General features: G+C 33.3%; 1 protein-coding gene across 3 annotated transcripts in view; it reads left to right on the top strand.

Moving 5' to 3' along the window:
* Positions 1-15,995, top strand: part of LOC118189478 (hemocytin-like) — a 728,690-nt gene that overhangs the window by 300,558 nt on the left and 412,137 nt on the right. For all 3 annotated transcript variants that reach the window (XM_085820839.1, XM_085820840.1, XM_085820838.1), the window contains exon 33: positions 14,156-14,281. In XM_085820839.1, the coding sequence (XP_085676965.1) occupies positions 14,156-14,281 (126 nt within the window). The remainder of the gene's footprint in view (positions 1-14,155; positions 14,282-15,995) is intronic.

Here is a 15,995-nt window from a genome sequence, read left to right as displayed (position 1 = left end):
TAATTATTTTTGATGATCTTCCTTGAGTATTTTAATTAGTAATTGCTTTGATTAATCTTGTTGTTTTACTTGCACATTTTGGACTTGAAATTTAATGTGTCAGTAACGTCACTGTTACCAAGGAGTCGTGTGAAATATTGTTACATTATGTTATCCTTTACCCTTATTGCACAGTATGAGTCATGGTATTTCAAGAAGTGTCTGTCTGCTAAATTTTGGTAAACCAAAATTTAATTCCTTAGGGGAAAGGAATGTTATGTAGAGAAATTATCTGATAGCGTTATAAAAAAATTAAGTGAATGATTTTATGATTTATGGAAATTTAAATTTTATTTTGATTCTGAATTATTTAATTTAAGGCTTTAATTTTTGGGGAAAGACAGATGCTTCTGGGAATATTATTTAGTTTAAAAGAGTATTATTTATTTTCCTCTATTTGTAAATCTTGTACAAACTTTTATTCATTGTGAAAGAAGCAGGGAAAGGGAGGCAATTTTCGCCAAGTCATGATTTCGCGCGCTTTAGAATGTTCGAGAAAGAATTTTCATTGTTAGTTGACCTTAAGAGAGGAAAGTACGTGACGGAAAGGTCAAAGGTTGCTACTTGTCTTTCAATGTAAGTCATTCAGGTTTTGGCGATTGAGGGTCCGGTTGTTGGCTAAGTGAAGAAGGGCGCGCACGCGCGATCACCCTTATTTCCGCATTCTGGAGTTGAAAACGAAGATTTTGCCATAATTAAGGGGGCGATAAGTGAAGCCATAGTGGGAGCCCGTTTGGTGAAGGACAAGAAGGAAATTTGAGTTGGACACACTTACTTTGGGCTGACTCTCGGACTGACTCGCTGATTTTTGGGCTTGCTGGACAAAATGTAAGTGACTCCGAGAGGTGTTTTCCGGCGGGGAGCGGCAAATATGCTCCCCGGCCGCGTTTTGGTTAAGAGGCGAGACTCTCTTACACACTTACTCTGGACTCGCTTAGGCACTCACTGCTTGGATTCGCTGACTTTCGGGCTTGACGGACTTGTTGACGGAGACTGAGAAAAAACTTGTGGGTGTTGCGAAGGAGAAAGGAAAAGATTTAGTCGGCATCGAGCAGTGCTTCCGGCGGGGAGCGGCAATTATGCTCCCCGGCCGCGGGTTTTCTCAAAAATGCGAAGAAAAAAAAAACTGTTGAGCGAATAACAAAAAAAATTAACAGAGACTTGGGTCTCTATCTGTATCGGCAAAAGTCAGGACGATGTCCTCTGAACTCCGACTTGAAAACAGAAGGAATTATGTCACCTTAGTCAACTGGAAGCCTGCGTTAGCCGTTCTCTAAAATGCCTAGCTTAATTGTCTACGTTTTCCTTGGTGGAGCTGAGAGTCTAGGCAGACAGCCGTGCGGTGTAAGCTGTTCTCTTGCTTCCAGTGGGAATAATTTTCTTCTGTGGAAACCAGTAGCAGGCGTAAGATTTGACGGTATAGCTGATGTAATTTATTGTCGTGCCGTTCGAGTCTCTGTCTTGCGGATTTGCCAAGTGACGTAAGGATAGAGCTAAGATATGAGCTCTACTCCACTTCAAGATGTCCACTCAAGATAAGTATTATTTTTTTTGGTGTGTTGGAACTTTAGGCAAGTTTTTTCAAAAACGTCCTTAGCAGTAAAAACAACGTCGAATCTAAAATTTAAATCTCAGGCCATAAATTGTTTCCCTTTCCTTTCTTTTAAATCACCAGACAAACCTTAAGTTTTTTTATGAATTTAAATGAACAGACTCTCAGATGAGGTTAAGATTTTTCTTATTGTGTTGTAATTGAATAAACTGATATTTAATCTGGAACCTCTTACATTATGTTTTCTTTATATATTTAATATGAACTTTTCCTTTATATCTTGTATATGTTTTATGTTTTCGATCCTCTCACGGCGCGGTCCCGGAATGCATTTTTTTCACAACGCAAAAATGCTGTACACGTTTCACTATACGATTACTACCTTTAACGGCAAGTAGTTTCATATTTAACATTTAACAAAATAGGAATTTAAGATATAACATTGGTCGAACTTCAAGATGTCACCAACCAGATAAGTTATATATATATATTTTTTTTTTTTTTGTGTTTATTCGGTCCTCTCACGAAACTCTTTTAACATAACATTGGTGCCGTGACCTCTGCTTAGTGAAGGATCGAATCAGTAACTGATTTTGTGAATTTATTTATTTCGTATAACTTACTGTTTTAAGAAGGTGTTAAATTTTAGGTGCTAGGATTAATTAGAGTTTTTGATTTGTGTTTGCTTATTTGTTAATACGAGAGTGATAAAGTTTGAAAATGTGTGTGAATTTCAGGAATTTTGGACTTTAACGTTAGGCACACAGAATTGAACTTTAAAGTTAGGAAAAATATATATTTTTAATGTAGGAGAATAGATACTGTATATTTTTACTGTAGAAAATCCTTGAGTGTTTTCTGGGTGTATACTTTTGATTTCTGATTTCTGATACAAGATGGAAAATGAATTATTTCACGATAATCCTATGCTATTTGTGTATCCTTGTATAAAGTTTCGAGTGCTTGTCGGTAAAAACTGGACTCATTTTTTTGAGCACTTCTAAGAGAAAGAGATTAAAGACTCTAATTATTTTACTGAATGAGACAAGCCATAGCTATGCGTAGCTAGAAATTTTTTTTGTGTGTGTTTTTGCTAATTATTTAACCTAGAATCTTGTGAAATGTATAATTGTGAGGGGTAACGTTAGAGAAATTTTGATTTTTTTGACTTAATTGAGTAATATTTTGTGAAATGTATGTAATGTTTTCATGATTCTCTAGCGTAGTATATTATTGCGTTTTGATTTACAATGTTTTGTTATAATTCCAGTATATTGTGTAATGTGTTAGAAAATTTAATTTAGTATTGAGCAATGAATTTCATAAGTTCTGAAGGCATAATAATACAAATGAATGAGTTAAAAACAAAATTGAAGGTTGTTTTGCAATTGCAAAATTCTGTTTTAAAGTGAACATGGGTTAGATTTGAATTTTTGCCTGAGATCAGCAATAGTGATGTTTGGTTATTTAATTTTTTTGGATTGAATTCATCAGCTTGAGTGAAGTTCTAATTAGTTTAATGAGTCAGAGTAATTGAGATTAGTTATCTTCTGAGTTTTAAGTTTGTGAAAAGTTGTCAGGTGAGAATTGTTTAAACAGTAGAAATTTAGTCTTGTGAATTGTAGAAAGTGAATTTTAATGAGAATTTTGGTGACAACGGGAATTTGGTTTGTGGAAATTTTTAGATAAGTTTGAGAAGATTAGTTACTTTTGCTCTGTACTCATGAGCGGGAATTTTCTGTTGATTACAAGTAGTTTGTCTTGAATTTGCTAGTTAATCGTAATAGATGTGATTTGAGGTACTGAATTTTCCTTCTTGGTTGGACTTGTTGCGGAATTTGGGGTCAATTCTTGTTTTGGTTTGACTTATTAGTATCAAGATAGTTGTATCAAGTTTGTGTGTTGTTTTCTGGTGGTTTCTGCCAAGGTCCGTAAAATGTAAGTTCTCTGATGTTTAGTTTCTGTGGAAGAATTGAGATTTCTGTGGTCTTAGGAAAATAGAAGAATTTGAGTTATGGATTTCATTTGTGTGATTTTTAGGGATTTTTTGAATTATGAGTTATGAGTATTTTTTTTAGTTTAGCACTTTTGAGAACTTTGCATTTGTTGCTTGCAGTTAGGTCTTGCGTGAAGTTGTAATGTCCTGAAAGCTCGTTTCCTTGTAAATACTTGCACTTCATGGTGGCACTTGACCTCTTACACCGGGGGCAAACAGGAACTTGTTATCTGAGAAAACTATTGTTGTATCTTTTTTCATTGTGTTGGTTCAGGATTGTAACGTTTCAGTCAGCGCACTTTCCTTTCCGAGATAAGAGATCTTATGTTCTCTTTCAACGTGTCTGGAGGTTTGCTTGATACGTAAAGTTTGAGTCTGTCATTTATAATACAGCGCTTTTCTCAGCTTACATGGACGCGGTAAAGAGTTACTTTGTTTCTTTTGTTTGGGTGGAGGTGTTGCTGAAGGCTGCTACTTAGGTTACTATACAACGTTTTGGAAGAGTCTGATGCAGAATAGATCTCAGTTTTTGCCTAAAATTGGGGGGTTTGTTTTGAACACTTGTTTTGATTTGTGATATTTTATTTAGTGTTCTAGTAACGTGCTTCAGTCCAGCTTTGATTGATTTCTTTGACTAGTTGAAATTTTTTTTGTGGACTTAAGGGATTTTTAGAATTACTGAAATTTTTGTTGTCTTACTAAGGGGACTTAAGTCTGGTGTTGTTACTCACTAGTGTTTACTTTGAGGTTTGAAAAATTTTTTAGCGGCACTTCACTCTTGCTGGTTGATTTTTTTGGCTTGATTTGAATTACCGTGAAATATTTTTGACTTGATATGGTTTAACATAATGACTATTCGTGTATTTGTTTAGGTATTGCAGTTTAAATTTTTTTTAAGTATCACTGATCTCATTGCTCATTTGAATTATGTACGAAATTTGTACAGTTTAATTGTATTTTCATTTTATGTGTATATGTGTATCTTGGTAGTATTTGTAAATTTTTGGCCAAACGTTATTTTGTACATGCATTAGTTTGTATTAGTATTATTTTTGTGTGTATTGGATAAAATTCTAATTGGTATTTGCACAGCGTATTCGTTATGTTCATTCTCGGAATTGATTTTGGTTGGATTGAATTTTTGGACAATCACGTTTTCCTTCTTTCTGATCTTTGTGTGGGGTATTTTCGGCTGGTTCCGAGGTTCCTTGTGTTGTAACGTTCTTTTCTTTTCTAATGCTTGGCCCTGATCAGGCCGCTTCTGTTCTTAGACGTGACTGTTTGGGATTCAATCTTAGAAGTTATTCAATTTCGTAGTACTTAGGGGTCTTTACTCCTTATTTGAATACGTTCATGTGACATATTTTATTTGGAATTGTTTGAATTATTAGTGTGTTTATTTTCTCAGGAATGTATTTTATGTATCTGCGGCGCGTTAATTATCTTATTGATTGATCTTAGACATATTTTGTTTGTGATTAGCGCCTTATTTTTATTTTTATTTTTGTATGTGTTCTGAGTATTTCTAGGTTTAATTAAGTGATTTAATTGATGTTTTGATTAATTATTTTTGATGATCTTCCTTGAGTATTTTAATTAGTAATTGCTTTGATTAATCTTGTTGTTTTACTTGCACATTTTGGACTTGAAATTTAATGTGTCAGTAACGTCACTGTTACCAAGGAGTCGTGTGAAATATTGTTACATTATGTTATCCTTTACCCTTATTGCACAGTATGAGTCATGGTATTTCAAGAAGTGTCTGTCTGCTAAATTTTGGTAAACCAAAATTTAATTCCTTAGGGGAAAGGAATGTTATGTAGAGAAATTATCTGATAGCGTTATAAAAAAATTAAGTGAATGATTTTATGATTTATGGAAATTTAAATTTTATTTTGATTCTGAATTATTTAATTTAAGGCTTTAATTTTTGGGGAAAGACAGATGCTTCTGGGAATATTATTTAGTTTAAAAGAGTATTATTTATTTTCCTCTATTTGTAAATCTTGTACAAACTTTTATTCATTGTGAAAGAAGCAGGGAAAGGGAGGCAATTTTCGCCAAGTCATGATTTCGCGCGCTTTAGAATGTTCGAGAAAGAATTTTCATTGTTAGTTGACCTTAAGAGAGGAAAGTACGTGACGGAAAGGTCAAAGGTTGCTACTTGTCTTTCAATGTAAGTCATTCAGGTTTTGGCGATTGAGGGTCCGGTTGTTGGCTAAGTGAAGAAGGGCGCGCACGCGCGATCACCCTTATTTCCGCATTCTGGAGTTGAAAACGAAGATTTTGCCATAATTAAGGGGGCGATAAGTGAAGCCATAGTGGGAGCCCGTTTGGTGAAGGACAAGAAGGAAATTTGAGTTGGACACACTTACTTTGGGCTGACTCTCGGACTGACTCGCTGATTTTTGGGCTTGCTGGACAAAATGTAAGTGACTCCGAGAGGTGTTTTCCGGCGGGGAGCGGCAAATATGCTCCCCGGCCGCGTTTTGGTTAAGAGGCGAGACTCTCTTACACACTTACTCTGGACTCGCTTAGGCACTCACTGCTTGGATTCGCTGACTTTCGGGCTTGACGGACTTGTTGACGGAGACTGAGAAAAAACTTGTGGGTGTTGCGAAGGAGAAAGGAAAAGATTTAGTCGGCATCGAGCAGTGCTTCCGGCGGGGAGCGGCAATTATGCTCCCCGGCCGCGGGTTTTCTCAAAAATGCGAAGAAAAAAAAAACTGTTGAGCGAATAACAAAAAAAATTAACAGAGACTTGGGTCTCTATCTGTATCGGCAAAAGTCAGGACGATGTCCTCTGAACTCCGACTTGAAAACAGAAGGAATTATGTCACCTTAGTCAACTGGAAGCCTGCGTTAGCCGTTCTCTAAAATGCCTAGCTTAATTGTCTACGTTTTCCTTGGTGGAGCTGAGAGTCTAGGCAGACAGCCGTGCGGTGTAAGCTGTTCTCTTGCTTCCAGTGGGAATAATTTTCTTCTGTGGAAACCAGTAGCAGGCGTAAGATTTGACGGTATAGCTGATGTAATTTATTGTCGTGCCGTTCGAGTCTCTGTCTTGCGGATTTGCCAAGTGACGTAAGGATAGAGCTAAGATATGAGCTCTACTCCACTTCAAGATGTCCACTCAAGATAAGTATTATTTTTTTTGGTGTGTTGGAACTTTAGGCAAGTTTTTTCAAAAACGTCCTTAGCAGTAAAAACAACGTCGAATCTAAAATTTAAATCTCAGGCCATAAATTGTTTCCCTTTCCTTTCTTTTAAATCACCAGACAAACCTTAAGTTTTTTTATGAATTTAAATGAACAGACTCTCAGATGAGGTTAAGATTTTTCTTATTGTGTTGTAATTGAATAAACTGATATTTAATCTGGAACCTCTTACATTATGTTTTCTTTATATATTTAATATGAACTTTTCCTTTATATCTTGTATATGTTTTATGTTTTCGATCCTCTCACGGCGCGGTCCCGGAATGCATTTTTTTCACAACGCAAAAATGCTGTACACGTTTCACTATACGATTACTACCTTTAACGGCAAGTAGTTTCATATTTAACATTTAACAAAATAGGAATTTAAGATATAACATTGGTCGAACTTCAAGATGTCACCAACCAGATAAGTTATATATTTTTTTTTGTGTTTATTCGGTCCTCTCACGAAACTCTTTTAACGTAACATATTTAAGAATTACTATATTACCAGTGATACTGAGAGCCTGCCCAAGCCAGCTCATCAGTAGCTATGGAAATAACGGATTTCAGAAGCTGCATTTATCTTCGGAAGACCTTGACGATTAAAGCAACTAACAGTTCTTTGTCTTAAAGGAGGGCTGAGAATGGAGGATATTCAACTTTCTGGAATGGAGGATATTCAACAACCAGCTGTCTTTGACATGTCTTCAGTCTAATGGCTATTCACAGTTTCTGGCTTTCAACTAAATGATATATTTCAGAATGTAGACACATGATTTTTAACAGAAGATATCCACTTTTAAGCTTACCAATTTATTTTTAATGAAGATATGCGTGCTACATCTAACATGCTTTTTCTTAAAAATTGCTTGCGATCGCCTTCTGTTCTTATTCTAGGGCCACATACCTTTGTAGCATAGATTGTTTTACAAAACTTATTTTTGTTTTAATACAAATTTACATTAGAGAAATTTTGTGATGAATATAAGACTCACAGTTCATTTTAAATATCATATTAATTTTAAAATTTATATCAAACTCATAATGTATCCCATAATAAAATATAAGGAGGAATTTTACTTTAGGACTTTCGGAAATCGAAACAATTTTTCTACAAGTGGCATCGCTTTTGCGAAGTCAATAACCCTTACAAAGATCGCATACATTGTTGGTGTCTACTCAAACGCTGATAAACACAAGGATATTGTTTTGCCTAATTTTAAGTTTTATTTTAGCCTGTTTCTCTTTCTCTCGATCTATAATTGTGGATCAAATAAAAATGGAACAGTTGTCACAAAGTAAACTGGTAGTATTTATTTTCAAATGTAATCACCAAAATTATTCAAGCACTTTTACCAATATTGCAACCTGTATATATAGCATGAAAATTAATACGTTCGTTCGGAAGATTAAAACTAATTAATCCTCTAATTACACTTGTTTAACTCATTGTGTTCCGACGAATTATGATCTTTCTGACTAAACTTGGAGTCAAACTTATATAGCACGAAGAGGAGATTAAGTTTTATTTCAAAAGTTTGTTAAAGCTATCTCTCGAGCAAAACATTAGCCACGCCACGCGTGGAATTTTAAGAACCGTATAAATTTTGGTCAACTTCATAGATCATCTTTTGAGCTAATGTGGCAACCATTTTTTTATTTATATGGAACTATCCAGAGAATTTTAAATGATCAGAAGTAATTGTCTTAATTGGGCAATTTAGCTATAATTGACTTCATTCGTTTTCCTGTAATCAAAAGAGTGTTCCAAAATAATGCCAAGTCCACATGAATTAGAAGACTTTGCATTATTCCTAACACAATTTCGAAAGCGCACTGCGTCATTATTAAACTTACGCCTATACTTGTTTGAGAAATGCTTTCCAGTATTTACTCAGGGAACTTAGTAACGACGCTATTTTTAGAGCTAAATGAACGTGAACCCCCCCTCCCTGTCTGTAACTTCTGAAATGCAGGCGCTTATTCTATGAAGAGTTGATAATCGAATTTACTTCAAAAGCGAAATGTATGTAAATGCAATACCAACTGCGAAAGGGATTTCATCTCTTTGACATTGCTTATTACTAGACTTAAAAGATTTAGTTACATGTAGAATATTAAATTTCCCTTAAATGCAAAACCAATACAAATTTAAAAACGAGTACGTAATGATGCTACAATAACAATCTCTCTGATAATGCTGCATAGGCATGAATAAATACATGATAGGTAATACTCTACATCAAACGCTTGCCATTTAGAAATCTGATTATTGGTACAACACTGAATATATTGAGTCGGTAAAAATGAAATTTCGGTTTGCACAAGTAGATGATGTTAAGTTCATTTTGTTATTCTTCTTTCAATCTTATATTTTCTTTTCTTTTGAGATTTGGCAGTTGATACCTTTAGGTTGCTATAGAAACAAATCCAGCCGTCATATTACTACGCGCGAAATCACAAAACAATTAAATTTATCACACACAACAACTGCAAGTCACATGAAATATCTTGGACTCCTTAAGAAACTCGGTATTTCGGTTCCGCATGAGCTGAAATAAATTCACTTAAAGCAACGAATCAATATTTGCGATACGCATTTCAAACGTAACGCAATCGATCCTTTTTTAATATGAATTATCCCTGGTGATGAAAAATTAATCGTCTGCAATAATATTAGTCGAAAAATATCATGGACCAAGCATGATGATTCAGATAGGAACTTATGAAACTGGAGGATGCAATCAAAGTGAAAAGGCCAGAATTGGCAAATGACGAAGAAATCGCTTTCTAGCACGACAAAGTTAGGCCATTTTTAACAACATGTACGAAATTATTGAAGCTTGATTGAGAAGTGATGTTTCATCCTCCATACAGCCCCTACCTTGAAACATCAGGTTATCATTTATTTTGAAGTTTAGAAAACTTCTTAAATGGTAAAAATTTGACTAAAAACGGTGACTTCAAATCGTGCTTGGTTGCGTTTTTTTGCTAATGTAGAGTTCTATGAGTGTGGAATTATGAAGTTCAAAGAAAGTTGGCAAAAGGTCATCGAAAGGGTAAAATATATTTCACTGATTAAAGTTCAATTTTGTTGAAACGATTTTCTTGCCAAACGAAACGTTACAATATTTGAATTCTGCATGTAAGTACAGAATACAAAAATGGTTATACTTTCAAAAAAAAATTGCACTACTGGTTGAATGCACACGATTCTATAGCTGCATAAAAATTACGCTTGGAAATACAGTGCTAAAATAATCTATAGCAAAATCTATATAAATCCAGAAGAAAACGGGAGTATATCATAATCCTATTCTATATTACTTTCTTGCAGTTTAAATGCTTAATAATGATAAAGCACTAAATCTACAAAATATCGAATACAGAATATTGCACAAAATTATAATACTGAAAGTTAGTACAAAAATAGAATATCTTATCGGTTCTCAATATTCCATATAGTTACTTATATACATAGTTCATGCATCTCATTTGCTACATTTAAATTACACTTAGAACTGTAATTTCAAAATATTCTGTTGCAAAGTCAATAGAATCTAAAAAAAGAACATATGCTGATGTTACATAGGTACCTCTCTTTCAATGTTATATAGGTATAAATAAGAGTACTTACGTATTAACGCTACAAACTTTGTGCAATTTGGTGATTTTTACACATGAAAATATACAAGTTACTTATCCAGTATAAGTTTGCAAAGGCTGCATTTGCTACTAGATTCGATAATGTTGGCCCTAAGCAAGAGCCATGTGGGCAACTTCTGCCTAATTTACGATTAATTACGCCTTTGCTAATGGTAATTTAACGTAATGATCTTGTAGATAGCTGCGGCGGATTTGTATGATTTTTAGAGGATATCTTATTTTATCAAGGCACCTCACCACATCAGACCCCCAGAGCGAGTCGAATGCCTGTTGAATGTCGAATGCAGTTATTACGGTATGTCTGTCCGCGTTTCGATTATCAGCGATCCTGTCTAATAATGCTTGGAGAACATTGTTAGGTGAGACACTTTATCTGAAACCTTATTGCAGATTACTGATGATATTCTCTTGATTGAGAAAGTAGTAGTTTAATCCAGCCAGCATATGTTCAATAACTTAGGTTTGCTATTTAAAGACTATCTGGTCTATTCCAATTTTGTCAAAGAATTCAATTTCTGCTAATTTTATTAAGCTGTGAAAATGACCAATCCTCCAGCATTCCCTAAAAATCAGGATTGGTGTTATTAATGACCTTAAACGATGATAAATTCTACGCCATCCTGTACTGGTGCTTTTCGAAGGAAGAATAAGATCATGTGTGGTGCGGGAATGGGACTATTCGCCGTCGGGACGTTTCGCCGTCAATATATATTATTCTTTTACATAACTGTATTATATCTTGACTTATTTATTATATGAAGTTGATTTAGTTTAATAATTCTGTTTACCTATTGTATATTTAAGAGATATTTTTCTTTATATGCCTCTACTATATCTTGCCATAATATATTATAAAGTTTATTTAATTTAATAATATTTTTTACCTATTGCATACCTTTGGCTGTCTTAAAAGTTTAAAAGGAAAAAAACCTTTTGCAATTTCTTGCAAGTACTTTAAATAAATCACATAAAAGAACTTTCTAAATTTCTGCCATTTAAAGACCTAAACAGTTTTTTTAACATTTACAGTTTACCAAATTCCTCGTATTAAAAGCTTTTTGATAATATATATAATGTTTTTGTATACAATTTTATACAAATACATCGTTACGCATGACATATTAATTTTAAGAGAGTAATGTGCTGACAGGATTCTAAAATAATTCCGTTTTCAATTCAGATTTCATAAAAATGTGAATTTTCTGCTTGCATAAGTAATTTTTCTTATTACCGATTAAAATTTCAAGAAAGTTTGACGAATCGTGTAAACCGTGTTCCTGCATAATTTTGAAATCGATAATATAACTTCTCTTATATCAGAGGTTTAGCCCCAATTCTCTTTGATACTGACATAATTTTATAACTATGTATAATTTCTTTATATCTCATACTGGTGAACACGTATATGTAAGCAACCTTTGTAAACAGAATTATTAAAATAACTAAATTTTATACGAGTATAATACGAGGAGATATAATACAGTCATGTAAAGAAAAATGTCTTGACGGCGAAACGGCCCGACGGCAAAACGGCCTGACGGCGAAACGAAATGGCGACGGCGAAAAGTCCTAGACCCTGGGGTGGAAGTCCAGTTACTGCTAATGTAAAGCGTCCTAATGAACCTTTGTTTAATTGTGTCTTCATCCGGCGAGTAAGGATGTAAGATGGCATTCAAAATCGTACTGATTAAATCTTTTCTGGAAGATTCGCTATGTTACATATTTGACACTAACTGTAACAGTGAATGACTTCATTACACGTAAATGTTTTCGCACAGGACCATATGTCCCCGTGAGCTCATTGCAAACAAATTTCAAGACTACCTTAGTTTTGCTAATTAAATTTTATTTTTTTAGATGATCCTTTCAGTCCTGTACATTTTATCTTATATTTCCTTGAATCTGGATCTCCCTCTGCTACCTGATGGGAAAATCTAAAACCTTTCAAATATCTTTGTTTATTTTTAAATTTCATCTATGCTATGTATTTCTTAGTCTTCTGTTAAAAATATCAAATTTTTTGGATAGGATTAATCGAAGCAAATTAGTGTACTTTAATTATCAATATAATCAATGGATACTCTTTTGTTAATTTTAATGTTTTCTATTCAGTGCTATTCGTAATCTAAAGAAAAACTTATAGAATTTTTTAAGGAAGTTCAGAACATTCCTTTGAGGATTTAAACATCCCGTACCCTAAGCATTTTCATAAAATTTCTATTAATAATTATACAGCTAAAAACCTCCAAGTGTCTTTGAGTATATCAAAACAAGTTATGAAGTAAGAAATATGCTGGAAATACTAGCATGTCATTTATTACTTTCCGGTGGCTTTATAAATCCGTTTAAGGATATTTTAGCATTTCTTATTTTTTACGATGTATCTCTTTCAGAATGCATTATTGTACCTTAGTAATTTGGATTATAATCTAACTCAGAAGCAAGTTACTGAGATTTGCGGTAAAATATTAATTCGCAAAATTCAAATATTTTAGAAATTTAAAAATAAATAAATAAATTTAGAAAAATATTTATAAATTTATTAAATAGCTTATTTTTTACCTATATTTATTTATTACCTTGTTACCAAATACATTTACATAATTTTCAAAATTAAATTTTTCTGTTTATTGAGTGTTATAAATTGGAGGAACTTAACACACCCGAATGATCAACAGGAGAAAGTTCAGTCACAGTTTTGTTTCTATTTCATTTAATTTTAAAACAAAGCGATCACGAATATGGTGACATTACCCATACAAGTTTTGAAAATACGCTCTTCATGAAAATAAAGGCGCTAAATTATCCTCGTTAGATATGCAAAAAATATGCTGTAGAGCTCATTTAGCTCTATAGTATGTCAAAGAAATCTTTGCAACTTATTTTAAGAAATCTTGTTTAGCTGTTTGCTGAATATTATACTCCAATTTATTTGTGAAATAAATGATTCTACTCTACATATTTGTAGGTATACAGCTCGCCATATCAGAAACCACTTTAGAAAACTTTCCTCTTACCATATATTTTGAATGTTGCCTTACCGAACAGACACTATACTCTTAAACGTCTATACCTTCTCCGAGATTCGGAACCAATTCCAACGAACGATACAGCAACCAATAGCACTAACAGTTATAATGAGCTGCATTGGTTGTTACCCATACGATAGGGTGTAAGGTATAGTTTTTTATATAAATACATCCAAGAAATTGCAGACCAGACTGCAGTCAAGACATGAGTAATGATAAAATTGCTTAAAATTCGTTTCCTTTGTTGATTTAGATTACCTTTCAAATTAACTGGCTCTTAAGCTAACATTTTGTACTAATTAAAGTGTCTGAAAAAATATTAGCCCTGCGATCTCCAACCTCTTTAGCCTCACGCACCTTTCTCATCATTGTTGGAAGATCATTCCCCCTCCTTATCTGAAAAAAAATCTGAGGGAAAAAAACATTTCTGAAAAAAAAAAATATATGTATACATTTATTCAGATTTGGTGTGGTTCCAGAGTCAGGTATCAATAGTTACTGGAAGCCAAATCAGCTTTTTGTTTGACAGCTACTGAAGCTAATTACAGCTAATTAATAAAAACATGCAAATGCTTGTGTAATTTATTTAGTGAAAAAATACTAATGAGCGCATCATAAAATTTACTTATTTACAAGGGTATTTACATTATTCGCAATGATATTTCTCCTTCAGATGCAAGAAAGGCTACGTGCTGGATAGTACATCCAATATATGTGTGAAGCCTCAGAATTGCCCTTGCCATCACAGTGGAAGGAGTTATGAAGAAGGAGCTCAAGTGACTATGGATTGCAATACTTGGTAAGTGTATTCACAGTATTAAATTTTATAATAAAATATAGTAATTTTGTAAAATATTGTAAACACACGATCATGTTTTGACGATAGGCATGCTCGATTTAAACGTAAAATAGCAGTGACGTTCTCGAAATTTTAATGCTTTTAAAATACTAACGTAACTATTCGGTTGGCAATTAAGTGATTGCGGATTTTAAATAAGAAATAAAATTCAAAATTTTTAACTTGAAAATGTATATTAAATTATATATTCTTCGTGCTTTTTCAATAATCTTTTGCCACCTTTCAAAGTTTCATAACTCCATGTTCATATACGTTTTGACTTCTGTCAGCAAAAAACTGAATTAAATTAGATTTTATATAATCAGCGTCATTAAAAGTTTTACCTTTTAAGGAGTTCTGCATTGAACAAAAATAATGGAAATCTAAAGACGCAAGGTTAGTTCAAGGTGAATATGACAACACATCCTAACCTAGTTCCAGTAATTTCTGGCGAGTAGCTAAAGATGTGTGGGGCTTTGCATTACCATGTTTGAAAGCAACATACTTATGATTTGCCAGTTTTCGCCGCTTTTCGTGATTTGCATTGCACAGTTTGGTAAGTTGTGCATTGCACACTTTGGTGTTGAACGTAGGCTTTTGATGTTTCTTACAAAAAGTTCAAAGTGCACAATTCCTTTATGAATCTCTGCTTTTTATGTTGTCTGGTTCATCCTGCCTCATCCATTTTCTCTTTCAATTAATGTTATTTTCTTCGCCATTAAGCGAATTGCAGATGTTAATGCGTTCCGACAAAAATTTCCTCAAGCTGATGAGGGACCGCTCAATCGAGTTTCTTAATATAGCCAAGTTATTGAAATTTTTTAATAAATGTACATGATACATTAAACTTCTTTCCAATCTCACGTATTATCTATTATAATCTGAATCGATAATGGCCTTGAAATATGCTCCCATTAGCTGGCACCAGAACGAAATTTAGACATTGCCTTTCTTTCAAGGTTTCGTTCCTGGATACGGCATATAACTTCAGGTATGATTGCGACATATTTTATTTTATTATTTTTCAAAAATAATACAATATGTCTGAAATGCGGATTTTGTTTCCCCATTTTTAAACTGGAATAAAAAAGAAACTAAATAACTGATCGGTTAACATTTTCTTACTAAGTGGAAATCTAAACAACAAGAAAGAATATATGTTAAGTGCTTTTAACTCAGTGACAAAAGATACGAATGTACTAAAGCCACATATCTGAAGAATCCGTAGTCACTTAATTGCCAAATCAATAGAGCAGTGTTAGTCTAAAATAAATAATTTATATTACTTATATAATCACACCTATCAAAGTTTTTATAATATATTTTAATAAGAATATAGGTTGTGTATTTAATTTTTTCCCTACTTAACTCTTAAAGCATTAGATGTTTTTATGTATTTAACCTATGCCACAGTACCTGAAACATGTTATAATATCAGATTATCTGAAAGACTAGATAAAACTTAATGTTCATTTGATGAGAGCAAATTGCTTTTCGGTAATCAATTTACTTCTGACATTGTTAGAATAAACAAATCGTAAAATTTAGGTGTCTTGTGGAAGGAATCCTTTTTTAATATTAAAAAAATTGCTTTGGAATTAACATAGATTAAAGACGTTGAAAATCAGCACCTTGGATTCGCTATGATTTCCTATAATTCCTTTCGATTTAAATT

The sequence above is a fragment of the Stegodyphus dumicola genome, chromosome 7 (genome assembly GCF_044657685.1).
Source record: "Stegodyphus dumicola isolate Sdum_Otavi_A_Nest chromosome 7, ASM4465768v1".
NCBI lineage: Eukaryota > Metazoa > Arthropoda > Arachnida > Araneae > Eresidae > Stegodyphus > Stegodyphus dumicola.
Note: the sequence above shows the minus strand (reverse complement) of the source record. Positions and strands in the feature narration are given on the sequence as shown.